Here is a 26,487-nt window from a genome sequence, read left to right on the forward strand (position 1 = left end):
TAACTATATATTCGTCGCTATATTAATACGAATACCCTCTTAGCTTATTAATAGTTATAATAATAAGAGGTTTATTATTCTTTTATTTTTATTAACTATAATAAATAGTTACCGAATTTTTTTTAGTTACTTATAGTAATTAATAAAGAAGAGTATTAACTAGTAAGCTTTCCCCTAGCTTATAGCTTTATTTTAAAAGTCCTTTAATAAGGGAGCTATAGTAGTAGCCGGGGTTAACCCTAAGTAGGTTACGAGCTTAGTATTAATAATATTTATTTTAAAATATATATTTATATTAACTTTTACTAGCTTTTTAATAATACTTTATAGAACTATTACCTTACTTTTTATAGTTATTCTTATTAGTACCTTCTTAATACTTAGTATAAGCGTATTAAGTATATTACCTATACTTATTCGTTTTTTAATAAGTTAACCTTTATAACTCTTAGCTCGGTAATAACTTATTAAATAGTTACTAACGTTAGTTTTAATTAGGAATACGTTAGCTTATTATTACCCCTACCTCCCGACTTATTCTTTTAGTACTTACTAAATATATAGCCTATTTTATTATATATAAAGTACTTAATATTATTATTATAATACTTTTATAATAGCTCGGTATAAGTACTCTTATTATATAGCTTTTATAATATTATTTTTAATAAGTCCCTAGAGCCTAGCCCTTTAGAGCTCTCTTTACTCTTTTTTTTATAAAAAGGGGATATTTAACGTAATTATTTTAATAATAAATATAACCTCTTTTTATTATCCTTTTATAATTAGTTACTACCTTTTTACTAATTTAATAATTATAGTTTATTAACTTCGTAAGCTATATTACGTACTCTTTTAATTAAGACTTTATAACGAATTAGATCGTCCTATAGCTAAAATAGTAGTTTAAAAAAAAACTAATATACCTCTACTTTTAAATTCTCTATGTTTTTTATACTTAGGTTATAATAAATTACTAACTATTTAGTAAGGAACTAAATAGGGGTCTAGCCCTTTTTTAGTTTTTTTATTTTTAATTTTTTATAATATTCTTATTCTTAAGTCTCGAGGTCTACGTATTATTAATAAATAAACGTTAAAAAGTCGTTCTAAGAGAGGGGATTTTAAAAGCTCTTTTTATAATTATACTATTATGTTTATAATAATAAGGATATTTTAAATAGGGCTTATTTAATATACTATTTTATAATACTTTTTATACGAAGCTTATTACTTATTTTTATAATAATAATTTAGTTTATTACTTAGGTACTCGTAAACTCTTCTTTAATTAGTTTATAGTTATAAAAAAGAGGCTTTTTATATTTTTATTAACTTAAATACGTTACTAGCCGCTCGGTAAGCTATTAAATAAGCTCCTCGTATTAATACCGTTCTTAGTTTTAATTTTTAACTATTATTTTTATTATTTTATAAAAGTAGGTTATTATTAAGCTTATAGGGTTTATTAAACTAGTTATTTTAGTATTATTTATACTTTTATACGTACTTTAACCTCGTATATTTAGCGATTAGTTACTAATAAACGCCCCGTTTATAATAAATAGGGTCCTCGGGGTATTAATAGGGTAACTAGCTTATAAAAGTAATTTACTTTAATTATTTTTTTTATCTAGCTCTTTTATAAACGCTAGTATTTAAGTAGGACTCGCCCTATAATAAGCTCGTTTTTTTAAATAAAATAGGGTTAAGTAATCGATTCTAAATAGCTATAACTCGTTAATATTAATAACTTTTTACTAATAGCTAAGTATTATTTTATTAACGTTCCGTTCGTTTTTATAATTTATTATTACTTATACTAATTATTTTATAAAAATAAAAGCTTTAAAATTATAAAAAATTAAGCTATAAGTACTTAATTAGCGAGGTTATAATATAAGTATAAGTATATTATAAAACTAAAGCTTATAGAGTCCTTTATAAGGGCTCTACTTCTTAAAAAGTTCTTTTATAATACGAACCGTATATTAGTTACTAAGTTATTAGCGTCTTATTACTAGCTATATCCCGAATTTATTATATTTTTAAATTCCGTACTATTTAACTTTAACCCTTTTCTTACTTATCCTTTCTTCTATTCTACCCTCTCCTTTAAGGGATTATTAAAATCGTAATTTTAATAGCTTATTAATAAGCTAGTATTATTATTTAAAAATAAGTAACTTATTTTTATATATAGGCACTAGGAGTCTTATTATTATAAAAATAATAATAAATATATTAAAGTACTTAAGAGAGCTTTTTAATAAATTTTTAATATTATTTAAAGTAATTATTCTTAAGCTATAAAAAGAAGCTAAGGTACTATATTAATACGGCCCTATCCGTTTTATTAGTACTAATAATACCCTTTTTAATATAAAATATATTAATAATATTTTATAGTTACGTTATTATATTTCGTAAATCGTACTTAATGTTAATAAAGTTTTTAGTATTATTTACTAAGTTTTTTATTAAAATTATTATTATAGGGTTAGTTTAGTTATTAATATCTTAGTAAGTATTTTAATTTAGTATATTTAGAAGCTCTTATAGCTCTTAAGGAGAGGCTTTTAAAGGACTTATAATTAAACTTTTTACTTATTATAAGTAAAGTTATTATAGTTAAAGCTATAGTACTATTTACGGACCTTAATAGTAAGTAGTTAGTAATATAATTATTATTTTTTTTATAATAAGCTTAAAAAAGTATTTTAATTTAAGTACTAAGTAGGTATTATACTATTTTATTAAAATTATATTCTTATACTTATGACTTAGAAAGAATTAACTTTCTTCGATAATAAGGTACTTAGAGACGTGTTCGTTGGAATTGTCTAATTAATCAAAGCAGTTGTCCGGTGCGTGAATGGCAGGGCGTTGGGTTGTGGCTTGACGACGGGTGTGGATGTTGGACGTTGGAAGGCAAGGGGGAAAGCGCCGGTGGAAAGCGTAGACCCGGAGCTGTTTGAAAAGTGGGTCTCTCGGAGCAAGGGGCGTCACAGCCGACTGCATCAAATGCAGTCGGATGATGGCCATTTGGTGGTCCATTGGTGGTGTTGGGTGACTGCCCCATTTCGGCTAGATCTTTTGACAGAAGGCACTACCCGTGGCGACCGGCACGAGGAATGAGGTGGCCGAAATCTGCGGAGAGAAGAGAGACGGGGAAGCTAAAAGCCCCTCCCGTGAGCTTCCTCTTTCTGTAGATCTCTGGAATCCCAAGCCCACCTGAGGTGATGAAGGTATCTAGGTATCTGAGGTAGGTACCTTACTTTCCCCCATTTCATTCTTGCTAAGGTACGGATAAGGTACCTTTAATTTTCCAAAGAAGCTGACTTCCTGCCTCAGTACTCCGCACCTCAAGGCACCTATACCCCAAGGTACCTTATCTTGAGCTACAGAAGATAGGCAGAAGCGACTGAGATTTTGGATTGATATTGATATACCTAAGCCTGAAGGATACGCGGTGGCGGCGTTAGCGTCCGCTCCAATTCAGCGCCGGTTTCTATTTTCAACGTCTTCTTTGTGGAAAATAAGGTGCCTTATGCAACGTGGACACAATGATTAAACGATTGAGGAGAACGCATCGGAGCTGTTGTGCTGGGGAGAGTCGATGGTGGCTTGGGAAAGTGCGTGTTCGTTCCGGCGCTAGGTACAGTGCCAGCTCCTGCCGTTTGATGAAGAAGCACCTTGAGCTCCTGCCGATTACCTATCAAGAGGCATCGTTGCGCACTGTGAGTCGCACCTGCCGCCAATACCCCTGTTCCTGGTTTCTGCCTGGACCGTGTGACGCAGCCTGGAACGATGGAGGCGCAAGCTGTATCCGTACAGTACCTTACCTAGTTAGATGCACCAACCTTAAGGTGAAGGTGCGTCAGGCCCCATTCCTTCCCCTCCATATTGTCACGCTCCTTCCCAGTTCCATGCCCGTCGTCAACGCGTCTGCAGCCTCAGTATCAACCGCATGCTCATGATTCAAGTTTCCGCCGGATGAAAGGTACGCCTGTCAACTCACTCATCATCAACCTTCGTCATCGGCCTCAACTCTGGCCTCGACTTTGACCGCGAATTAGACCCCATCTCTTCGGCCCGCCAGCTCGCTTGACCACTGTCCCTTCTCCGTATCCTACTTACCCGAGCACCCCTCATCCGTCCCGATCATCCCTTCCTCGCGCCTTTGCTTCGCATTCTATCTTTGCCCGATGGTTCCCCCGATCTTTGCCAGCATCGAATAGGACAGTCGATCCCGAGTGGACGCGTTAAGCATTTCGTCGCATCACTCTTGAGCTGGAGTCTTCATGCTCCTCTCGTCACATCAACGAGACTAGTTCCGCGCCGCGGATTTCCTCCAAGCGTTAAGTCTGCCGGTCGCTGGCCGGGCCTCCAACGACCAGTCTCTCCACGGCACGCGCGCGCAAAGCGCAAAAACATCTACTTGCCCGACCTTTTCTGTTTCACTTTGACGCGCGCGGTACTCTCCTCGACTCGTCTAATCTTCTCGACTTCAGCGCATCTTTCTCTGTTCCCAACCTACTATCCACACAAGGTTACCAAACTATCGCAAGGCTTGCCGTGCCATGGTACCCAGCATATCTGCCCATGGTCTCATCTGAAGCACTTGGCTCTATCCCGCACTCCCTCATAGCGACCTCGTCGGTCCCCGCGCCCCTACTTGCTTCCCACGCAACTTATCCACGCAACTTATCCACGCAATTTCGTGCTTAGCGCCTACCCGGGCTCCGGACCATACTCCGAACCGAAGAATCCCCATTTCATTATTACTTCGAAGTAACGGGCAACCACCTTTATTGACCACGACTGGACTTGAACAGCTACTCCAGCTGTACCAACTGTTCGTACAGCTCCACATCTTTGTCTCATCTGTGCTTGTGCTCTTTGGAGACCAGAACAATTCATTTGGTGTCATCACCATCTCGTCGCTTGCAGGCGACTGACTCAGCCATGGACGCAATGCACGACGAGATGGCCCCAGATCAGCTCCTCTCTTCGACCCGCCAGCTTGCTATATCACATTCTTCTCCCGCATTGTCTGTACCCGCCGGCGATCATGGCCCGGGCTACGCCGTTTCCTCCACTCAGCTCGACTCCACGTATCCGGCGGTCACTGATGCCCGACCATGGCCCCAAGCAGCCGATGGGGTTCGTGACGATGATTACTACTACCATCATCACGAACAGTACCTTCTCGAGGCCTCGTCAGCGTCTTGTCTGGCGTTGTTTCGGCCTCCATATCAGCCTACAGGCGCCATTTCAGAAATTCCAAACGAGATCATGCTGCACATCCTTGGCTATTTGGATGTGAATGATCTCTTGTCAACTTCGAGGGTAGGCGTTCCCCACACACAAGTGACTGTCTATTCTCTTTTGCCTTGGAACTCACTCGCTTCATCCTCCCTTATGCGAAATTCCCACCTGTGCTTGCTGTCCCCTCCGTTGATCGACCCCGTTGTTGCTGAACTCTGCTGATGACATAGACCAATCATCACCTGCGTCACCTGTCCCTCTCGCCTATTCTCCATCACTATCGGCTCCGTCACACGCGTGCCATCCTGCCGCCGTTGTTATCTTCCCCTTCCCGCCCTTCTCTAGCGGAGCTCATCGCCCGCTCCATCTTTCTGACTCACACATCGGTCGTCTCGCGACGCCTTGCTCGCTCTCTGGTCTCCATCCGACTGTCCCGCCGACTGGCCTCGCGGCCCTCGGCCGAAGCCCTCGTCAAGCGGGCTGTGCTCCCGCCGGAATGTGTCCCCGGAATGAGTTTGGTGCAAGTCGCGCCCGCTCTCGTTGCGAAGCGCCGCGCTATTGAAAAGGAGAAGGTCAAGGATGGCTTGAGAAAGTGGGTAGAGGGCGTGTGGAAGGGCGAGGTACGTCAGCGAGAAGAGGGTATCAAGAAGTGGGAGGAGACCAAGGGCGTGGGTAGGGTCTGGCGGCTCCGACGATTCTGGGAGCGTGTGTCGAGGGGCGACGGTGCCGATCTCCGGTAGGCCAGTGAGGCACTCTGTACGACTCTAAACTGAACTGGGTATCGAATTGGGCATTGAGTTGCGGCTCTGGGAGCCGCCAACGGCGTTACTGGGCAAGGATCACGATGTATTCATAATGTCGGTCATAATGAGCCAAATGTGCACTAGCAAGCAACTGTGAATTCCGTTGCCGTCTGTCTGTCTTCGCGCAATGTGGCACCTTTGCATGTCACTATGGAACACACATAGGATAGCATCCTGTCCTAGGTTGCGAAAAGTTATGGATGTAATAGTCGTCAGGTTTGTTAATGCTACAAGTAATCATAATCCACCGCGCTCAGCCGTCCTACAAACCAGTCTGGCCAGCAAAGCAGTGCGAAGCACCGGCCTCGATAAGTATTCCCTTCTGAATCTTCTACCTTAATCCGACCGTTTGCTCGTTTCAAGAATAATAGCAATAATGCAAAGAATGCCTACGAGGACAGAAGCCCAGAAAGAACAGAGCGAGACGTAGTAGATTGTACGGATTCGACTGTCGATTCTCTTTTGGAAGATAGGGTCAAAAAGGCCGTCTTCGGAGGGATACGTGGTCTTTGGGGGTTTCTTCCAAAGTGAAAAAAAATCCAAAAGTTAGCAAATTGTCGATACAGAATGCAAACGGTAGCAGGATTGCACTCACTTCGATAGAAGGCTTGGGAGACACAACGGGGCGGCGATTACACTCGGGGCATTGATGATGAGGGCCGGCGCACTGTAAATTGCCATCGTCAGCGAGTCTGCTCTGGAAATCATTGACGGATCGAGAGTCCCGCGATCGTGCATACCTCGTCGCAATAGACATGGCCGCACCCGAGGGGTTGGCAGATGGAAGCGCGACATTGTCTGCACTGGTGGGCGGGTGCTACACCAGGAGACGCTGAGCCTGATGCCGGAGTCGACGTCGGTGTTCTTGGCTCCGTCCCGGCAGCCGGGACATTGGTGTCATTCGCAGCAGCAGCAGCCATTGTGAGCTTGTGATAGCCGTAGTCTAGCGACGGGTGATGGGTCTGGCTGTTCGATTTTCCAGATGGAGCAACACGTTGATAAATGGAAAGACGACGGCGTTCGCGTGAAAGAAATTGCTCTCAAGATGAATTATCTCAGTGGCGGCCGGCGCGGAAAAGAGAAGATTTGGAGAACGATGTCTGGGGTTTGGCTGCTACCGGAAGGGAATAAGGACAGAGCTGTGATGAGATGATTGATGCCATGTAGTTCGGAGATTGGGACATCATGTTAGCACTCAAGACTCGAACCTGCCAAATGCCATCCATGGAGGTGTAAAAGATGGAAGGAAGGAATTACAGAGGTACATCATGATGCTAGGTACCTAGGTAGCTCCCAAAACTGACATGAACCCAGCCTGATGTTTCTGCTTGACGAGCAGGTGCATACTTCAAGGAGGACTGGTGTGTGGCGCGGTGTTGCTGACGTGCCACGAAAACCTGGAGCACTAACTCAGTCCCAGAAGGATGCCCCTGAACCTTCTCGTAAATCCTTCCTGAGAATCAAGCGTCACGGCCGCTTCTGAAAGATGGCACCTTCCCAAGGAAAACCTGCCCCTGATGTTGTGGAAGGTACTCATCGCGACAAGGAAGATTCCGTGTTCAATGACTCTCGAGGCTATTTCTACCTACCTAGGTACCTTCAACATTCCAGATCTTGCCCGAGCAGTCATTTAATGACGGGAATTGGAGGTAAGCGGACGTCAAGTCAATTTTCCTTTTACGAAAGAGTTGGAAATGCGTCAGTATCACCGCTAACCAACATGATGCCGAACATCCACCTCACATACTCGTTTTCAAGTTGCGGATGCCATTGACGGGTGATTATGAGCATTTGGAGACCCAAATTCCTCCAAGGAACATGAAGTCGTCTTATTTACTATAGCGGTTGAGCACTGAGCGCGGAAGGATTGGTCGACACCCTACAGGAGATCGCCGCCAGCAACTCACTCCAAACTTTGCGCGCCACAGTGCATGATCATTCCCAGGGCGACCTTCAGTCTCCTTGGTCCGGCTATCCCAATACTTTATAAAGCACCATATAGCGAATTAGCTGCATCTCAACCTTTTGTAACTACGTGCGAATACACTTTCCGAATATTTGACACGCCATGGACCTACGGGAGAAAGTGGAATGGACAAACTGAGGTAGCCCAGAAGCCTAGGTATTTGCGACCTCTACGGGCCCGAAAGACAGCCTGAGTAGACATTTTAGGGTCAGTCATAGGAATTCCGCTTGATTTTGGCAATGCAGAAGCACCTCAAGTCTGACTTACACCTACATCTCTTATCTTACCAGGCGCTGAGACACTACACATCGTCTGCACGACTGCAACACGAGTTTTCCATCAGGTCCGTATCAACGGACACTGATTTCAGTATCTCTTACGTCTCTAAACGATCAGTTGCACCGTCTGACTTGGTGTGGGGCACCAGATCTTCAACAACTTACTTTTGCGTCAGGGGTTGAGAGCTGTGGCCCGTAGGGGGTATGTCGTCTGGCTGCCCAGTGCAGATAATGACATCGCCGGAATTATGCCCTCCGTTCTGCTTTCTTTTTCTGATTCTTCATCCGCTGCAGATATGTAGGATGACCGAGAATGAAGTGCCGCAGGACGAGTCAGACGTACAAGGTGATAGCTAATTCGATCACTTCTGCACGTGTACGGTCCACGGATCGAAGTCACCTCGGACATAGTGGCAGTGTTCTGCCTGCGTAATCTCCTCAAGCCTGTGACAAAAATTTCCACCTACACACCATCTTCTGGAGGCAGTACGCAAGTCGGCTCTGCCGAAAACCCAAACAGAAGACCGGTCATACTATTTCGGAACACTCTAGAGCCTAGACAAACTTTGTTGTGTTCGACTGCTGTCGTCTTTGGGGCCGAAATCAGTCTCAGATAGGGGCTACTTAGTTGTGCAGGTAGGTATCTAGCCAAAGCTAAGGGACATTACCGGGGCCGAAAGCACGGGTTCACACCTCACCCTTCGACCCACGCGTTCCCAACGGCCGTATGTATCTGCGGCGGAGGGAGACTTCTGTCACGTCGTCAAGCCTTGCAGCCCGCTGCAGCCTGTACCCCTTATCTTCAGTTCCATACTAGTGGCTTTGGCTAGAAATGTAGGGCCTCATAACTCGCTCAGATACTCAGCCTTGTTGATTTAGTATAGAATTGTGCACAACTGTGCCTAGCCATACAGTATTCGAGTTTATTCCCATGGCAATATGTGTAATCGATCTTGGACCCATCTCCAAGCTACGGAGATTCTGCGCTAGCGAAAAAGGAAGTCGAGTTTCGAGCCCATAACTGATGTTCGCTTTCGAATGCGAGGTTTTCAAGTCTAATCGCAGCGTCCGTCATAAGTGCTATAGGGCGGCATGTAATCCTCATGCCAAAATAGTACATAGGATATTCATGCCCTTCTCCATCATCATCACTAAAATGATAATAATAATAATGATAATACACATGTCAGTCAGCACGCCGAGTGTCTCTCAGTCAAAGTCATGCCGAAACATGTATGGAAATGGTGGATATGTTTGCTTTTGAGAAGTCTCTTTCAGCTTTGGAAAAGGGTGTGCGTGTCACATGCTGGATGAATTCGCAATGCACCCAGAATACCTCGTATACTTGTATCCCCAACTTTGAAAGGAGATTCTCAAAGTAGAAGGAAAAGATCAAAAAACATAGAGAACTTTGCATCTCATGCCATCCGTAGAACATGGTTTTACTCGGATTCCTCGTCGTTCACTAAGGTAAGTCATCAGACAGCTACAACTCGTCAAATAAATACTCATCACTCTCCCCACTATCCTCATTATCAACCTCTATTTTCCAAAGAAAAGTAGCCTTTGATAAACAAGACGAACTTTCCGCGGCAATTGGTTCTTCATGCCTCGTCTGGGTCCGTATTCTTTGGCGAGCATTCGATGTCTCATTTGGCATACTAATACTTGACTCAGGTGAACATAAAGGTCTCAAAAATTCTTCAGCACATTTTTTAGTACTCGCCAAGAGTCATGGTATACATGGGAACATTAATAACCTGGAGCTTGGGGATGAGCTTTGTGTAAGCTCGAAGCGGTTCCATCTGAGCACGTAGGGTGTCAAACTGGGAATCCCCTTGGGTTGTTGTTATAATAGGTAGAGCCAATAGCCACGGTTCACGACACTGCCTTGGCGAATGGAAGAGACACGCGGCAGCCTCATATTTGAAAGACGTATCAATTCCCAGTATCAGAAAAGCAAAGGAAGCGGAGCGTCTTCTGAGGTGCCCTGGGCTCCCCTATGAAACGCTACACGATAGATGCTAGACGCCAGAAAACTCCATCACCAAATCCTCTTTGCGACCATTTCGTACCGTTGAACTCCGTTATAGTCGCCTTGTTGTGGCCTTTCCGGTTTCTGAACCCTTCCCTTGCCCCCCTTCAGGCCCTCCTTGTCATCAGCGTGAATCCATCTTCGTCGGTCTTCCGTGACCTCGATCTGACCGTAACCTCCAACTCTCTTCCCGGTAGCATCATAGACCTCGCGCTCCTCCTGACCAGTTGCCACCATGTGCTCCTTATGCTTCATCCTGGCGTACCTGTTTCGGGAGTATCGCAGCAGAACCATGCCCAGTAGCAGCTTGACGATAAGAAGGACCAAGAAGGCGATGAAGAAGACGACAATCATGGTAACTGCCGCAATTACATCGTCACTAGTCCACGTCCACCATGCTCTGCTCTGGACACTTGGCTCTCCGTAAGGATAGCCGTAAACGGCCCGGCCTAAGGCATCCCTAAGTAACGTGTCGAGACGGTCCAGCGCTGCCACCATTGCTGGCGACGAGGGTGTCGCAGACTCGACGGATAGGGATGTCTGAGTTGACTCTGCGATGGGCGTAGCTATACGTGTCGAAAGAAACATGTGATACGTTTGGACAGAGGCTCGAATGAACAGGCACGACAGCGGGATGACAGCCAGACCAAGTCGTCTCGTCAGCGAAGGAGAGACAAATGCCTACAAGAAAAATTAGTCTCCAGCAACATAATGGGAAAGGACCTCTTCCGGAGTTGCTTACATTAGTGTAGTAGTCCTTGCACAAGATGTCGAGGATGCGGCTGTAGAATGTCGGCTTGATGTTATTGAACTTGTTTACGTAGGCGTGTTTGATCGTGTCGACCAGCATCTCGCTGCCAATGACAATGAGAAAGGGGGACAGCACCTCGCCAGACCAAACCCAAGACGGAAGAATCGTGAAGCTGAACGGCAGGATCGAAGGGCTGTGAAGAGGCATAGCGCCAGAACCTCCCAGGTCGCTGTTTTCGGACCCTGCCCCAGGTACGGAGAGCCCACCAACCTCCACAATATTGCGCATGCCGATAATGAACAGCATGATCCAGAGTTGGAAGCGCTCCACAATGTCCGCACAAGTCAGCTGGAACAGGTTGTCTTTTTCGAATCTCTTGAACACCGTGCTCTTGATCTCAACGAATTGGTTGGAGATCATGAGAGTCAACAGAGCATTTGAATAGGAGTTGACAGCCACATTCAGCGTGATGACTTGGTAGTAGAGCGCCACAGAATGGATGACATTGTAAATCAGTGCAAGTCCGAACATGCCCAGCGGAAGAAGCACCTTGGACCGACCGGAGCTATTTCTAGACAATGTTTCGGAGCTGAAAAGACACTCAAATATGTCCTGGCCAAGCGCTGAAAGGAGGCGATCCCCGACCTGGCTAGATTAGCGACAATTTCTCCAATGCTAAGAAGGAACTTACCTCGAGGACGTTGTAGATGACATAGAGCTTGATGCCATCCTGTGCTCGAATGAAGTGATACATTCGGCTAGCGTCCAGCTTCATGAGGAATAGCGAGCTGAAAAGAATTACGGCGCCTTGTAAGAGATCCGCCTTGTGAAAGGAAGACAGATTAGAGGGTATCGATTTCGTCCTACGATGTCGATGCACTCTAGAGGCAGAAGGGTGTGGAGGGTGATGGCTCGAAGGTCCATTCATCTTATGAGTGATATGCCCGTTCCCATTCAATCTGACCTCATGCTCAATGACTCCATTGCCGTTCGCTTTGACATCTGAGTCGACATGGACAGCTGGGATGTTGTCAGGGAACCTCATATCCGTTGCTGGGGTAGATGATCTGCGCCCCGGCGGCCGACTCTGGCTTCTGTCGCGGCTGACAAGGTGGTCGTTGTCTCCTTTTTGAGCGGACAGCGCACTTCTTGCCCTAGGTCTCCGTGCTCTGGCCCATACTCTGCCCAGCCCGTACCAAACGAAACCAACCATGAAGCGTGCCTCCTTGATAGCCATATAGCCCCACCATCTGAACAATACCCCGAGGGCAATGGCAAATCTCATGGGCAGGATCGTAAAGTTATAGAGCCAGGCATCGAGACATGCCAGAGCTCCGAAATAGAGCGTTCTCTCCAGAAATGTCGGCAGTAGTAGAACATTTTTGAGTCTTTCCCATTTGACGACGTAGGACTCATAGGGTATGTCGTTGGTGTGCGAGTGGTGTATGTACAGAGGGCTCGGTCGTTGGGCTGCTAGTTCCAACTGAAGGTGCGTGGGTATAGACATAGGCGGGAGGGGTATCGAAGGAGGGAGGGGCGATGGCGGAAAAGGGTCATTTCGCTGTGACTTTGTTGGCGGCGGAACCTGGAGCTGCGGTGGTGGTTGTTTGTTCAGACTTGTCGGCAGAGGGTTGATTGCGTTGAAGTGGCTGGTGGCATCAAGGTTGAGAGGCGGTGGCCTGGCAACAGAGTAGAAGGAATTTCGGCGGGGCGACGTGGTTTGTGACTGTGATTGTCGTCGATTCGTGGGAGGCGTCGAGAGCGTTCTGCCTGAGACAGGTCGTCTTGGCTCGTCTTGATATCGCGACCTATTTCCGCCGTCCGTCACGGGGCCGTTTCGTCGCAGAGAGTCGGGCTGACTGAGTATCGACTGTCGAATTGCCTCGAGCTGATCTGCGAGAGGAGAGCGAACCAGCTGTTCTTGACCGTCAGGGGTTTGGTCGGGAACTACTGCGACAGGGAGAGCTTCGGGGGCGGTGAGTTGTTGTATCCCTGCGACAGATAATCTCCTAACATTATCGTGGCTTTGATTCTTCTTCATGGATGCGGAACTCGATCCGGCCCTGGCCCTTGACTTTGGTGCCACGTCGTCCTTATTCTCAGCCTCCTTCTTCTCGGTAGCAGTCGCAGGCTCGGACGTGGACGAAGAGTTGGACGATTCTTGCTTCTCGGGCTTACTATGCGTGGATGAGGCATCGGAAGACTGTTCCTCATCGGAGTGGCCACCGGGAATGGTAGGGAGGGTCGAGGTAGGGGGTGCGCTCGCAGACACGTTTGGTAAGGGAGGGAGAGGTATGTGCGACACTTTGATATCGTTCTCGGCCTTCGGAATGCCCTCGTCGTATGCCGCATTTTCGGGAGCGAAAGTAGGCATGGGCGGGAACGCCTCGACCGGGTCTATGGGCAAGACATCGGGGCGTACAGAAGTCTCGTCATGGTTGTTATGGTTGTCGTCGTCGGCCCCTCGATCATTGTGGTGTTCGCTCGCCGCCATTCCCAAACCCTTCACTGTCTTTTTTGGATGGGAAGTATCGCCGCCATTCGCACACGGATATGGAGACTGTGATTGGTACCGTGGAACGCAAAGGACTCTATGAATTGCAGATTGGAAGGAAACGTAATGCGCCAGGGTTTTCTAGGCACGTTTTGCGATAGCATCTGGCGCAGCGAGTGGTTCAAGCAATTAGCTCTGCAGTCTGCAGTTCTTCAGGTCGCGTGGGGGGGAAATGTTGCCGAGCGGGCGATCTCCAGGAACGGCTGGATTGGTGGCCGGACAGGGAAACCTGGCGGCACAGCGCGGTAGAAGACAATGAGACCGCTGTGGAGACGCTAAACTGGGTCTCTAAACGCCATGGTCCAGTGGACTCGGGACGGAGACGGAGGGGAGGCATCATGGCAGTGACGTACTGGGATGGGACGTGCGCTCGCTTTCGATTTACGGTGAGTTTTTGGGATCGAAGGTGTGACTAAACCATCTGTCGCAAGGTGTGTTCACCGAAGGAAGTATCAGTATCATTCTCTGAGGTTATTCACCACTCGGCTACTCTATCAAGTTAATCAACTATACATTCAGAGTCCCAAAATTCTGCCGAGATGATTCTTCATGGATCCGAGGTTCTCCAGCGCCTACAAGATTGTCGATATTGTATATGTGCAGTAAAACATGCAAACGACCTTCATCTCGGGTCGTCACCAGAAGAGACGCCTTTCACGACAAGAATATGATGGATCTGGCTGGGACTTCTGGCCATCAAAGGGATATTTGGTGCGAAAACCAGTTGCTAGATTTCTCAATGTGCCGAGGGAAGAGACTGAGGTAACGTAAATTGCGATGTTCGGGTTTAACCCCGGCGGCCGTTGAAGACATCAGGTGTCGGGCCGCACACCGAATCGGCAAATCACCCTAAGAAAGACAAGGGCGATTTCCCGACCATGGCATACACCACCCGCACCCGTCGGGCCCAAATCACTTTGCGGCGTCAGGACCATTTACCGGCACTGTTCTGTGTCCATGATAGTACAATTCTGTGAAAAGTATGAGAAGAAGATCAAGACCAGAATCAAGGTACCAGGTCGTTCCACCACCTTAATTCCGCTACTGCCGCCGCTCAGATTGCCGTTTCGGAACCGCACCGCTCGACTCCTTAGATTCCAAAACTCCATGGACTAGCAAGACTAGGAGCACGACGAGAGGGCATTCGGCTTATGTCCAGCTAAAAACCGAGACACCGCAGCTCGGCGAAGTGGGGGCTGAGAGAGACCGGCACCGGTGCCCGAAAGAGTTTGTGTTTTCATCAGGGTGGCATTTTGTCTCATCGAGAGGGGGGGGGGGGGGGGGCACAGCGTCCGAGTTACCAGTTGAATCTTCCTCTTGATGGATCGGAACGGATCTCGGTCCACCCAAAGTAAGAAAGGAGGTACGAGTAGTCTCCGTTTTGGAGATCCAGTTGCTTGGGTGCTTGGGTGCTTGGTAATTCCTCACGTCAACGGGCCCAACTTGTCCAAACCCCCCCCCGGCGCTGAACATCCGTGGGCCCCTCCAAGGTCAATGACGCCCCTCCCACGTCCTGCTTGAGCTTCAGACTCTTTAAGGTCGATGGGGCCCTCTTCTTCGTCCGACCCTGCTATCCGTTCCTCCCGTCCTCTGTGATATCGTCTTCTTACAAACATCAAGTACTTACACACTTATAAACTCAAGAAAATCAACAGTCAACATGGCATCCAACCCTCCCGGACAATGCTGCACCGTCGGTGTCAAGCACGAGTAAGATACCCCAAGATCCCATTGAGCGACACACACTGCGTAAAGAGCTACCCCGCCCCCCACTCTTCCAAAGCTTGATTGAGTGAATCCTGCCTGCACCTGTCACCGAGAAACCCGTTCCAAAGTCCCAAACAGCAGCCTTATGGCATGTCTGTCGGCTGATGTGATACGCCAATCTCCCAATTAATCGCACAATAAGACTTCTCGCTAATCGCTTTCCGACCAACATAGAGGCACTCCTCAGGGCAAGAAGATCACCGTCGCCGGCAAGTATGAGGGCTACCTCGCCGAGGCTCCTGCCGACAAGGCACACAAGAACACCGGTCTTCTCTACGTTGCCGACGTCTTTGGCATCTGGAACAACTCCCAGCTGCTTGCCGATCAGTTCGCTGCTAATGGCTACACCACCTTGATCGTTGACCTCTTCAACAAGGACCAGCTTTCTGTCCCCATGCCTGCTGGCTTCGACGTTATGAAGTGGATCGCCGAGGGCAGCGATGGCAAGAACCCCCATAACAAGGAGGCCATCGACCCCATCATTGTCGATTCCCTCAAGTACATGCAGACCGAGCTCGGTCTCACCAACATCGGTGGTCTCGGCTACTGCTTTGGCGCCAAGGTATGTTTTCTCCCCTACCCTCCCTGTTCTGTAGCTGCTACGACCGCCGGTTTCTGACATGATCACTTGACAGTACGTTGTCCGCCACTACAAGGACGGCATCAAGGTCGGCTTCGTGGCACACCCTAGCTTCGTCGACGAGGATGAGCTCGCCGCCATCACCGGCCCCTTCTCCATCGCCGCCGCCGAAACGGACAGCATCTTCCCCGCCGAAAAGCGTCACAAGTCCGAGGAGATTCTGCAAAAGACCGGCCTGGCATACCAGATCAACTTGTACTCTGGCGTCGAGCACGGCTTTGCTGTCCGCTGCGACGTGAGCAAGAAGGTTCAAAAGTATGCAAAGGAGCAAGCCTTTTACCAAGCTGTCGCTTGGTTCGATGAGCACCTTTTGTGACTAGCGATTAGCCGTGAGGGAGAAGCCAAGTTATGAATGATGGGCGCCGCAGCTGATACCAGAACGATGGGCGGGTTTAAGAATACCAATTGATTATTGCGCGATATGATGTCGTTCCACACCTTGATATCTCGGTCTCCTGAATGCTCTTAAGCTCTTAAACAACGACCGCATCAAGCCCTCTCGGCCCAGTCTCGCTTGATAAAGTCGGCACATCGCTCTGCCACCATATAAGTTGGCGCTACAGTGTGAGCACTCGTCACCTTTGGGAAAACGCTTGCATCAGCAACGCGCAAGTTTCGGAACCCGTGGACCTTCAAATTCTGGCCGACCACACCTTTATCGACCACGGTACCCATGCGGCACGTTGAAGTTGCGTGGTAGATGTTGACCAAACGCTCCCTGATGTAAGCGTCAATCTGTTCATCCGTCACATCCCGCCACCCACCTTCGACCGTACCGGCCTTGACTCCGGGGGCGAGATGCCAGGTAGCGTTGAAGGGGTACTGTGTCTGACGGAAGCGCTCTACAAAGCTCATCGAGAAACGGGCGGCCTTGCGCGCTGCCGCCCAGTCGCGGGGATCTGTGATGTAGTGATGGAACACTTTGGGATGCGCCAGAGGATCTGAAGACGCGAGCTCGATTCTACCCCTAGAGAATGGCTGCACTAGTGTTGTCTGGAATGCGCAGTACCCCTTGCCCTTCTCATAGTCATACGAAGCATTAGTGAACAGGAGCTCAATATCAGGTACGTTCTCAGGCCTTAGCGCATCCGTGTTGTCGTGTTTCTCATCGATGCCATTTCCGTGGTGTCTCACAGTCATTGTGGTCTCGTCAACGGTGCTTGTGTGAAACCAAGCACACAATCTGGTTCCAGAAGTCGCCAATAAGCCAGTCTTGAAGAAGAGAAAGAGGACAAAGTGCCAAATGCCAATAAGTGGACTGAACAACCGGAGATATGAATCGATGAGACGGGTGCGGAAGGCGATGCCGAAAGTTATGTGATCTTGAAGGTCAGCACCAACTCCCGGCATATCTCGCACGAGTGGGATGTTGTGTTTTTCAAGATGTTTCTTTGGTCCTATACCGCTGCGAAGAGTCAGCGACGATCGAACGTGCTGGAGGGTCTCAGAGAAATAATACCTCAACATCAGAAGCTGCGGTGAGAAGTGAGTTCCACAACAAACGATGACCTCTCTCTCGGCCTTCACGAAGCATTGCCTGGCAGGGCTCTTGTCAAGATGATCCAAAATGTGAACACGCGTTACTTCTGTCCCATCGTCGTTCGTCTGAAGCTTTGTGGCTACAACACCAGTGCAGAGTGTGAGTCTCTCCCTTCGCTCATCAACCGTCGACTTTGGAAGGTAAGCTGCCAATGAAGAATGACGATAGCCAAACTTGTCTATCATGATGTCGGTCGTGAAGAGGCCCATGGCCGGGGCATTTGGGTTATTGCCGTCATTCTGGACAGGGAGGTTCATGTCGCCTGCAGCTTTTTGGATGCTGTTCGAGGCACAAGTTAGCAAGGATTTGGGGAATACGGTCACTACAACATACTATTGGTCTATCGGGAAGTTCAAGGGATTCTGTCGAAGGTAGAGCGGCCCTATCTTAAGTTAGCTCGATCTCGAGAGGAAGAATTGGATGACACCAAATACCTTCATGACCGCGGTAGGGAGCATCGGGGTGGCAAGCAGCGTTCTCAATCTTCTTGAAGTATGGCTCGCACTTATCCCAGCTCCATTCATCATTACCAAGCGCAGCCCATTGGTTGTAGTTACCCGGCGCGCCGCGCGTGAGCATCAGCCCGTTGACTCTGGTGGCGCCGCCGAGTGCTTGAGTATTGAATGTCCGAGTCTTGCACCCCGTCCATCGCTCGTCGGGCTCAGACCAGAATGTCTCGATCTGAGGACCCTTGCCGTCGCTCGCATTCCCAACGATAGGAATACGATCAAGCCAATTGTCTTTCACCTTGCCTTTGCAGACAATGAGGACGCTGGTGCTTGGGTCTTCGCTCAGTCGGGAGGCGAGGGCGCATGCTGCTGTACCGCCTGCATAATGTCAACTTGGGGGGACTTGGCCTCCTCGCCAACAACGACACCTACCGCCTACGATAACATAGTCAAAGGTTTTCCCGTCGACGTCAACCGCTTTGCGCTCCGGATAAGAACGAGAAAATAGCCAGGCCATGGTTACCTGACTGAAAGAAGCGTTATGGGACGATTTGGAAAACGGACTGGACTGTCCTGACGAGTAAGAGACCTCATTCAAACTATCTACTCCGAGTAGTATCTTGGGGGCTGCTGTCAGATGAGGGGTTCTTTCTTATATTTTCGAAGGACCATCACTCGTCTTAAAGCCATAGACTAGTCTTACACCAAGGATCAATCGCAATCTACAGGAACACCAGAAAGTGCGATCTCTCCAATCGCTGGCTGATCCTTCGCCGGCTAACCCAGGCACTTGTTTAAACCTTGGCTTCTGTTACCTACTCACACGGCAGTCCCGGGAACTAATGTTGGGAGGAATAACAAGAGGATATCTAGAGAACAAGGACAAGAGTCTGAGACCTTTTCATCATGGGCGATATTTCTATGAGAACCCGTCTTCATTCATTTGCGGCCCCCAGTGTACCCCGGATCTATGGCATCTCAGCATCAGCTCACCGCCAGCAATACTTTCATGCCAACCGACTTTGCATGCTGTAGCACACCAATGTCGACCAACTATCATCAGAGAAAGACCAATACCGATAGGCAGGCCGCAGGAACGGCCAAGAATGCGTGCGAGTCGAACGGTCCACGTTCAACAGCAGTGAAACTTGGCTGCTTGTCGATTGACATCGGAAGCACTCAATGGTGCCCCACTGCCTCCACTACCTAAGGTACTTTTCTGTGTATGTCTTGTCACTAAACAATAAGACACTCAAGTATCCGTAACCTGAGGTAAGGATGAGTTCGGATACCTAACAGGGTGTTGCGAGAATTAGATGGAAACTCCCATTGACTTTGAGATGACTCGTCTATTCGATTAAGGTACCTTACTGGGCATTGGCGGGGAAGAGGGAAAATAAGCACTGAAAACAGGGCACGACTCGTCTTTTTCGTGCCTGCCGTTTCTCATCCTGGGGTTCCTACCTTACTGTGTAGGCCGAGGTGCTCTTTCCTTCCATTTGCACCGACCTGTGGTTCGAAGTTTGAACGGCGGCCCGCTCCTAGCCCCAGTGATGGGAGGAAGGCGCAAGACGCGAGCTTAGCCACGCTGTTCGCGCTCTTTTTGAACGTCTGCACTGCACTGCACTGCACTGCCCCCAGAATGGACGATAGTCACCTAAGCTTCATCAGTCGATGATTTCCCCCTCCCACAACGACGTCGCCCATCTTCCACGTCAACATACATCGCATCGCCTTGCCTTACATCTGCATCTCCATCAACAACAGCGGAGCCACCACTGTCCTCGTCCCCAGAATCCCGCTGCCTGTTGCACAGCAAAGTAGCGCAGTATCAGCCACGAGCTAGCAACTGATAGGGCTATTGGGAAAGACATGGGTGTAAATGCTGACACAGGGGAGGGGTTGGGTTGGGAATGGGGCCGGGCCGGTATAAGCAGGCAGGCAATCAACGATTCCATGATTGGAGATGGCTGGTGAGACGAGCTGAAGCTGCTACGGAGCACCAAGTACTGGGGCGAGCATTCGCTTCTCGACACTGGACTGGCCTGGTCGCACATCCCATGGCATCCCACCTACACACTTCTTCCGTTTCCCGGTCGCGGCTGTGCCGCCATCGCGCGCTAGCCAAAAGTGCAGCCTCGTCCTGTCTCGTCGAGATTCTTTTTCGACTTCGACTCGACACACGTCACGGCTCCCTTCTGCCGCGTTTCTCCTCCTGAGCTTAGACTGCTTGTCTGCTCCAAACTCGGGTTGCCTCACGCCACCCATGGCTTCCTTCAATTTCATCAAATCTGCCCCCATGACCGACGTAGACCGCTCTTGAGCACCTCGATACCACCCACATCCGAGAGAGCACCAAGTCCCGAGCACCATTAGCTGTGCAGCTCCGAATAGCCAATTCGCAAGGCTCGGTAAACAACGGCAAACAGAAGTCCATAACGAACCCATTGGTCCGAGACAATGGCCATGGAGGGCATGAGCGAAGCACAGTTCAACCAGACTCTTCAGCAGATTAACGACAATATCAACGACGACGACAAAGAATTGTTTGTTGCCATTGTCGCTCTCGTCATCTCCATCGTCGCCTTGCTTGCATCCCTCCTGCAGGTTGCACAACAATATTTCGCTTCCGCCGCTGGCTATTCGAGTTGTGGCAGCAAGGTGATAGGAAAATGGTCCGAATCCAAGCAGCGCAAAATCAAGTTCACCGAGTTCCGATTCGAGGTCCTTTTCGAAGCTCCCGTCATTTTCCTATGCCCTCCGACTAATAAGAAGGGCCCCGTCAAAGACGAGCCCATTATATTCATCGACGGCTCGGAAAAGAGCTTGCTGGACAGCCGGTCCGAACTTCAAGATCAGAAGGATGTTTCCGACAAGGAGCTTGCGAAACAGTCAGTCCATACGGCTGACAATGAGCGAGCTTCGTGGGTGGCGCTCCTCTCTGCCCTGCAAAAAATGGAACATGAATCTAGGGAATGGCAAGAAAGACAATATACCGAAAAAGTCTACCAAAAGCCACCCAAGGGATCTGACCAGCTCGAGAGCCAGGAAAACGTTGCCAGCGTCCTTAAAGAAGTCAGTGACAAGTATACTCTGACGGTCGCCATTCAGAAGAAGCGTAGGAGCTGGGATACGATGCCCACCAACGTCAAGAAGCCATACGCCACAACGACGTGGTGCCATATGGTCGAAATGCTGGCCATGCTCGGCGTTTACTGGGTCGAATTCAATAGGACCAACGATAGATACCGTGCAGAAGGCAATGGCTACACCATCACGGGGGAGAAGGTCAGCGATCTTGGTATCATGTTCACATTCCAGGTTTATGGACGCAGTCGATTTGAGAACAACCGTGTCATACCCGTGGACGAGACCAAGGAGCTTTGCTTTGGCTTTCTCCCAACTATTTACCGGGCGACGTCGGACAATCGACGTTTGAAGTTTCCCAACGATGAGCCCCGCGACCTGTCGACCCTTAACTTCGCCAGTAACCATGAAATCGCTGAAACGCTGGTTTTGATCGGCTGTAATACCAATACCGTCAACTACTTTTCCACCACATCGACAGCCAGGGTTGGCCATTTGTTTCCTGGTAAGCTGAGGTCGTACAGTTCTTTCTGTTTCCCAGCGCTAACATTTTCCTGGCAGTTGCTTTCGAGATCGTAGGCATGCTTGGACGTACACTCCACATTGAGAAAAGCGCATTCCGTTTACTTCCCAATCCTACTCACTATCGATGGGATACGAAAAACTTCTCCTTAACCAAACTACTGGAAGCGTACACCATGCAAATGAATAAACTCAAGTCGGATCAGCCAACTCCTAGCCTTGTCGGCAGAGCCATTCGGAGGAACATCCGAAAGATTAATGGGCTGATCAAGACGCACACTGCCGCCTCTGGCAACTGGTTGAGCCTGCCCCTCATGGATGCTCTACACGAGGCTCTTGACGACACCGATGAGATTTTGACGGCAAGGGCGAAGGTATCTCGGCCAACAGCGCCTCCACGGGTCGACTCGATGATGACCGCAAAGCCCTCGGTTTTTGAGGGTAACCCTGAAGGCGCAGTTGAGAGCGCACGACGTGAGATGGTGCAAGATGTGTTACGCAGTCATATTCAAGAGGTCCTAGGAGGGTTCAACGAGAAGCCGGAAAAGACGGCACCGAAACCTACAGGTACCGCCGCCACAATGGAAAACAGAGTGAGAAGTCAGCTTCGATTTGAGGATATCGATGCGGCACCACCAGAACTAAAGCAAGAAAAACTCATGGAGGTTTACTTCCGCTTGGTGCGGAGAAAGGTCATCGAAGTGTCTCGAGAATCGTCAGATAGGCGCGAGCAGCCTACTGTGGGCTTTGGCGGTCTCAAAAAACGGAACCAAACCAACTTCAGTACCCGGACCGTCGAGACAATAGACGATGATGAACCAATACTGCTGCACGAGTTGGGCGAGGAGCACGTCACCCACGAGGATATCTGGTGCACTCTCGTTTTCCGGATGATTTGTTGGCTCATGCTACACGATTTCCACAAGAAAGATGTCCAGGTATCGAAGAGCGAACTTTTGGGCAGCCGCTTGCCGGTATATATCTCATAGTCAAAAGATATGACGAGGAGGATGACGATCATTTCAAGCATTTTGGAAGAAAGAAATTGCATTAATAGGATATGGATGGATATGGACGAATTATGAGCATGAGAGCGAGTAGTTTGATGTCCCCCGAAAGCCCCAATTGGAGCTAGACATGAAACAACTTCGGTCTTCAGGGTAGCTTACGAATGATGACAATGACAATCAAACGATTATCTTAAAAATCAGAAATCCCCTGTGTGAGAAGACGGGAGTCTAGGCCCGTACGCTCTGGCTGAGAAGGGCTGGCGGCAGCAACGCTTATACCTGTCAGCGCTTCGTCAACTTGTCATGCGATTGATCCCCTGACCAAGGTCTGGGACAAGAGTCTGGAGGGTTGGCCTGGACAGAGCCAGCCGGCCGATGGGCTAGTGAATTCATGGAGAGGCAACCCGAGGCCCGGGAACGAGGATGGAGCCCGACTGAGGGATGCGGAGCCCGTCACTGGCTTGTCACCGAGGCTCCAACCGACCTTTTTGCGATTCCAGAACTCTAGCACGGTACTCCATCAACGCCCAGCGGCCCAGAAAGTTCCCAAGCTGCAAAGTGATTGCAGTCCTCACATTCCAAGGTCCTCTGGGCGTACCGGTACTCATGGGACCGGGGACGCGCGAGAGCGCTAGGCCGGATGAGGGCGAACGGCGGCAAACAGGGGGAAAAGAACCGTGGTTCGGCAAGAGTGGAGAAGCCTACGATTGGGAGCCTGTATCCGTAAAGGAGCATGGTTCACCGAGGCTCTGGGAAGACGATACCTACCTAGCTGGCCATGCTGCCGAATCGTGAAATGCTTCGAGGACTATTTGTTATCCTTTGGCTCAAAATACTAGCCGAGAGATGGGTGGGATGAGCGTATGTGATGTGTACGGGGACCCAAGATTGACACGAATGCTAATGGCACAGCACAGCGCCTTGACACTGTAGGGGCTCTTGATGTCACGTAGTGGAACCTGTAGTCCGCCAGAACGACTTCATCGACGTGTTCCGTATTCAATTCCTTAACGTTGGAAAGCAATGTTACATGCGATGCTTCGGCTTCCCTGGGCGCACGCACGCTTAAGGTGAGGTGCTGCACTCACTCAATGCGAGAGGGACGCGCGGGGAAGGGCATTTGACTTTATCGGTGCATATTCAAGACGGAAGCAGACGGATGAGGCCAGTAGTTTGATGCAGGCCGCAGCTCACCATGGTTGTTGGTCTCTCTAGACGCCGGTTAGTGTGATGTCGTCCAATGCCTCGCAGCGCAGAAGACGCATCTGTGCGGCGGCTTTCAGGGCTGGGTGCGAGCCAACGAGCCTCGCGAACGAGTGTGGTGTTTGCTGGTTATTTCATCCATGGTTGGCAGACATGGCTCAGACAATGGCTCTGTCGGTTCGTAAGTGGCTTGCTGCTGGCGTCCTTCTTCTCCCCGTTCTCGAGGCGTGTGTCAGCGGCTTTGCAACGGAATGTCTTGGGCGTTGGTCCCTTGATTAAGAGAGAAAAATGCGTCTATAGGGTGGTGACTCTGGCGAGAGTGCTGCGCGCTTGAAGCACTTCTCGGGGTTGGGGGTCCAATTGCATTCTCGAAACAGAATCGCGGTGTGGGAGGGCGGTATGAGACGAGACACTGCTTCACGGGCGACGACGGATAACGCGTTTACAGAGTCTGTATTACCAGAGGGTGCGTGAGTACTAGTTAGGTAGACGCGACCAGCCTATTCATGGCCCCCCTTGGCGTGAGATCAGCGGATGATGGGCAGGCGAAGCAGTTTACATAGAACTTTGGGTACGGTAGGCGAATGTGCAACCCTGCGACGTGGTGGCAGCGTGCCACTGCCCAAGTTGACGCGAGAATTGGACGAGCCCAGCGTGAATGTCACTGGGGAACCTGGACCCGTGGCCGCCGTGACTGGCACGACTGGCATCTGCGAGAATGTGACTGGGGGCCATGGTGAGTGCAGTGCAGGGAAGGGAAGGGGAACTAGGGCCAGCCGCCAGCGGACCGAGGGATTGGGTTTGACATGGTCCTGAGTTCGGCCGGCAACGGCCATGACAAGGGGAACAATTCACAGTGACGACCGAGGACTGGCAGCGGCAGAGGGCCTTGGTCTGGTGTTTGTTGGAATGGAGATTGATCATTGTATGCTCGGAGGTCTCTTGCTGGCTGACCTCGTCTCAAAGGCGGCAAAAAGAGTCGAGAACCAAGACAGGGAATTCCAGCCATTCTGCCGATGGCGTACAAACAAGGAACCTGAGGTGAGAGACCTGTCCGAGAATAGACAGAGACAAAGACGGCATCTGCATAGGTATGTAAGCGCAACAACATTGGTAGACAAGCCATGGGCGCAGCAACAGCCAAGATTCAGGACCAACAAGAGCAACGAAACTGCTTGCGAAGTTATGGATAACAACTTGCCTAGCTTTGTGCTTCTGAGGCAATCGTTCCAGAAGCAGGAGCAATATCTGTCTACCTTACTTACCTTACCTGACTGCCTTCCATCGCTCCGAACATATCGTCAATTCTAAGATGCGTGAAGTAAGGTGAGATGGATGACAAACAATCTGTTGCGGTGCTGAGTACCTTGTACGCTTGAAACACCGGGTCAAATACCTCTACAGCTAACAGGGGAAGGGGGGCCCCGCTTGATCGAATTAGAAGGGCTCCATCAATGGTTGCAGTCAATTATGTACTGTCGTTACAGAAGGTACTGCAGACTGCACACCTCCCTCCAAAGGCTAAGAGTCAGGTGACCAAGGCAGCAAGTCTCAAGGCAGCTAGGTACCTCCGCAGTATGTACGCTTGCCAGTCGCTGAGGTCGACCATCGAGCGAATCTGGAAAGAGAGCACAGGCTCCAGAACCCCACTTTTCCTCACTTTGACCAGACCTGGAGCGCACGTGTTGCTTCTCCACTTTGCCATGGGACAGGTACGGAGTACTCCGTACCTTTGGCGTGGACATCTGCTGTGTATCCGTAAGACTAGATGGTGGACGAAAGTAATCCAGGGTTGGCAATCCAAACATTTGAGGCCAACATACTTCGAAGAAACAAGCAAAGCAGAGCAGAGACAGGAAAGCAATGTCAAAGAAAGAACATGCCCCTTTTTCAGTGTTGGCTGGTGATTTTGGCTGGACAAGGTCAGGCAGGTATGAAACCCTGGGTTGCTCGCTGTAGCCGCTCCCGAACCAACACACCGGCCAAGTGGCCCAGTGACGCTCGTCGTCCTGAGTGAGTGGAGGCCACTAAAGGAGGAGCCTGGCAAGCCTGGAACTTGGAAGCAAGGAGCGATCGAAGCAAAGTACCTTTTCTGCCAGCTGTCCACCTCAAGATACCTCTCTCTTACTACATATCTAAGGATAGGCACTTTGATGCGAGCGGCGAGCGGACCACAAACCCGCAACGAAAAAAGATTCTGTTTTTATTTCTTTTCTTTGCTGCCATTCCGCCATCTCATTTCATCTTGTCGCTTGAGCGTTGCCCGCCTGCCTGATCCACTTTCCATGCTTAAGAGTCTAGACTCGAGATCCGGACGGCACCTACCTAGCCTGCTCGTGCCTGCTAGGTATTGATGAATCAATCGAGTCTGTTCTCGTTCAGTCGAGATTCCCGACATTGGGCCCTTGTTCTATGCTCTCATTGCCTCGATAACCTGTCGCCCACCCAGCGCTACGCTCAAGTCTCAAAGGAGAGGAGAGTGTGCTTTGATATCATCTACCTCGAATTATAACAAAGACGCAAACAAGCCCGGACCCAAGCCTGACCTGATCCACATAAGAAAGTAAGAAAGGCGAAGACGCCTTCTTCCCTCTTGTTTTCCCTCGCCGCT

At 49.1% G+C, this 26,487-nt stretch overlaps 7 protein-coding genes across 7 annotated transcripts; 4 read left to right on the forward strand and 3 right to left on the reverse strand.

Moving 5' to 3' along the window:
* Positions 1–4,968: 4,968 nt before the first annotated feature.
* On the forward strand, positions 4,969–6,011 carry CABS01_15197 (F-box domain-containing protein; the record flags this gene model as incomplete). Its single annotated transcript, XM_060548533.1, has 2 exons — positions 4,969–5,352; positions 5,502–6,011. 2 exons carry the CDS (start codon positions 4,969–4,971, stop codon positions 6,009–6,011), a joined length of 894 nt encoding a protein of 297 aa, XP_060392077.1.
* Positions 6,012–6,410: 399 nt separating this feature from the next.
* CABS01_15198 (uncharacterized protein) lies at positions 6,411–6,994 on the reverse strand (the record flags this gene model as incomplete). Its single annotated transcript, XM_060548534.1, has 3 exons — positions 6,411–6,593; positions 6,670–6,741; positions 6,815–6,994. The coding sequence occupies 3 exons, from the start codon at positions 6,992–6,994 to the stop codon at positions 6,411–6,413; spliced, it is 435 nt and encodes a 144-aa protein (XP_060392078.1).
* Positions 6,995–10,362: 3,368 nt separating this feature from the next.
* CABS01_15199 (eukaryotic membrane protein family) lies at positions 10,363–13,598 on the reverse strand (the record flags this gene model as incomplete). Its single annotated transcript, XM_060548535.1, has 3 exons — positions 10,363–11,034; positions 11,096–11,749; positions 11,796–13,598. The coding sequence occupies 3 exons, from the start codon at positions 13,596–13,598 to the stop codon at positions 10,363–10,365; spliced, it is 3,129 nt and encodes a 1,042-aa protein (XP_060392079.1).
* Positions 13,599–15,318: 1,720 nt separating this feature from the next.
* On the forward strand, positions 15,319–16,381 carry CABS01_15200 (dienelactone hydrolase; the record flags this gene model as incomplete). The annotated part of the gene is made up of 3 exons (XM_060548536.1): positions 15,319–15,368; positions 15,600–15,987; positions 16,061–16,381. The coding sequence occupies 3 exons, from the start codon at positions 15,319–15,321 to the stop codon at positions 16,379–16,381; spliced, it is 759 nt and encodes a 252-aa protein (XP_060392080.1).
* Positions 16,382–16,554: 173 nt separating this feature from the next.
* On the reverse strand, positions 16,555–18,571 carry CABS01_15201 (choline dehydrogenase; the record flags this gene model as incomplete). The annotated part of the gene is made up of 4 exons (XM_060548537.1): positions 16,555–17,884; positions 17,939–17,987; positions 18,040–18,432; positions 18,487–18,571. 4 exons carry the CDS (start codon positions 18,569–18,571, stop codon positions 16,555–16,557), a joined length of 1,857 nt encoding a protein of 618 aa, XP_060392081.1.
* Positions 18,572–20,514: 1,943 nt separating this feature from the next.
* Positions 20,515–22,652, forward strand: CABS01_15202 (modin; the record flags this gene model as incomplete). The annotated part of the gene is made up of 2 exons (XM_060548538.1): positions 20,515–21,646; positions 21,703–22,652. The coding sequence occupies 2 exons, from the start codon at positions 20,515–20,517 to the stop codon at positions 22,650–22,652; spliced, it is 2,082 nt and encodes a 693-aa protein (XP_060392082.1).
* Positions 22,653–24,785: 2,133 nt separating this feature from the next.
* CABS01_15203 (uncharacterized protein) lies at positions 24,786–25,187 on the forward strand (the record flags this gene model as incomplete). Its single annotated transcript, XM_060548539.1, has 1 exon — positions 24,786–25,187. One exon carries the CDS (start codon positions 24,786–24,788, stop codon positions 25,185–25,187), a length of 402 nt encoding a protein of 133 aa, XP_060392083.1.
* Positions 25,188–26,487: the final 1,300 nt, after the last annotated feature.

This window comes from Colletotrichum abscissum, assembly GCF_030869225.1.
Source record: "Colletotrichum abscissum strain IMI 504890 chromosome Unknown Scaffold_63.1, whole genome shotgun sequence".
Taxonomy (NCBI): domain Eukaryota; kingdom Fungi; phylum Ascomycota; class Sordariomycetes; order Glomerellales; family Glomerellaceae; genus Colletotrichum; species Colletotrichum abscissum.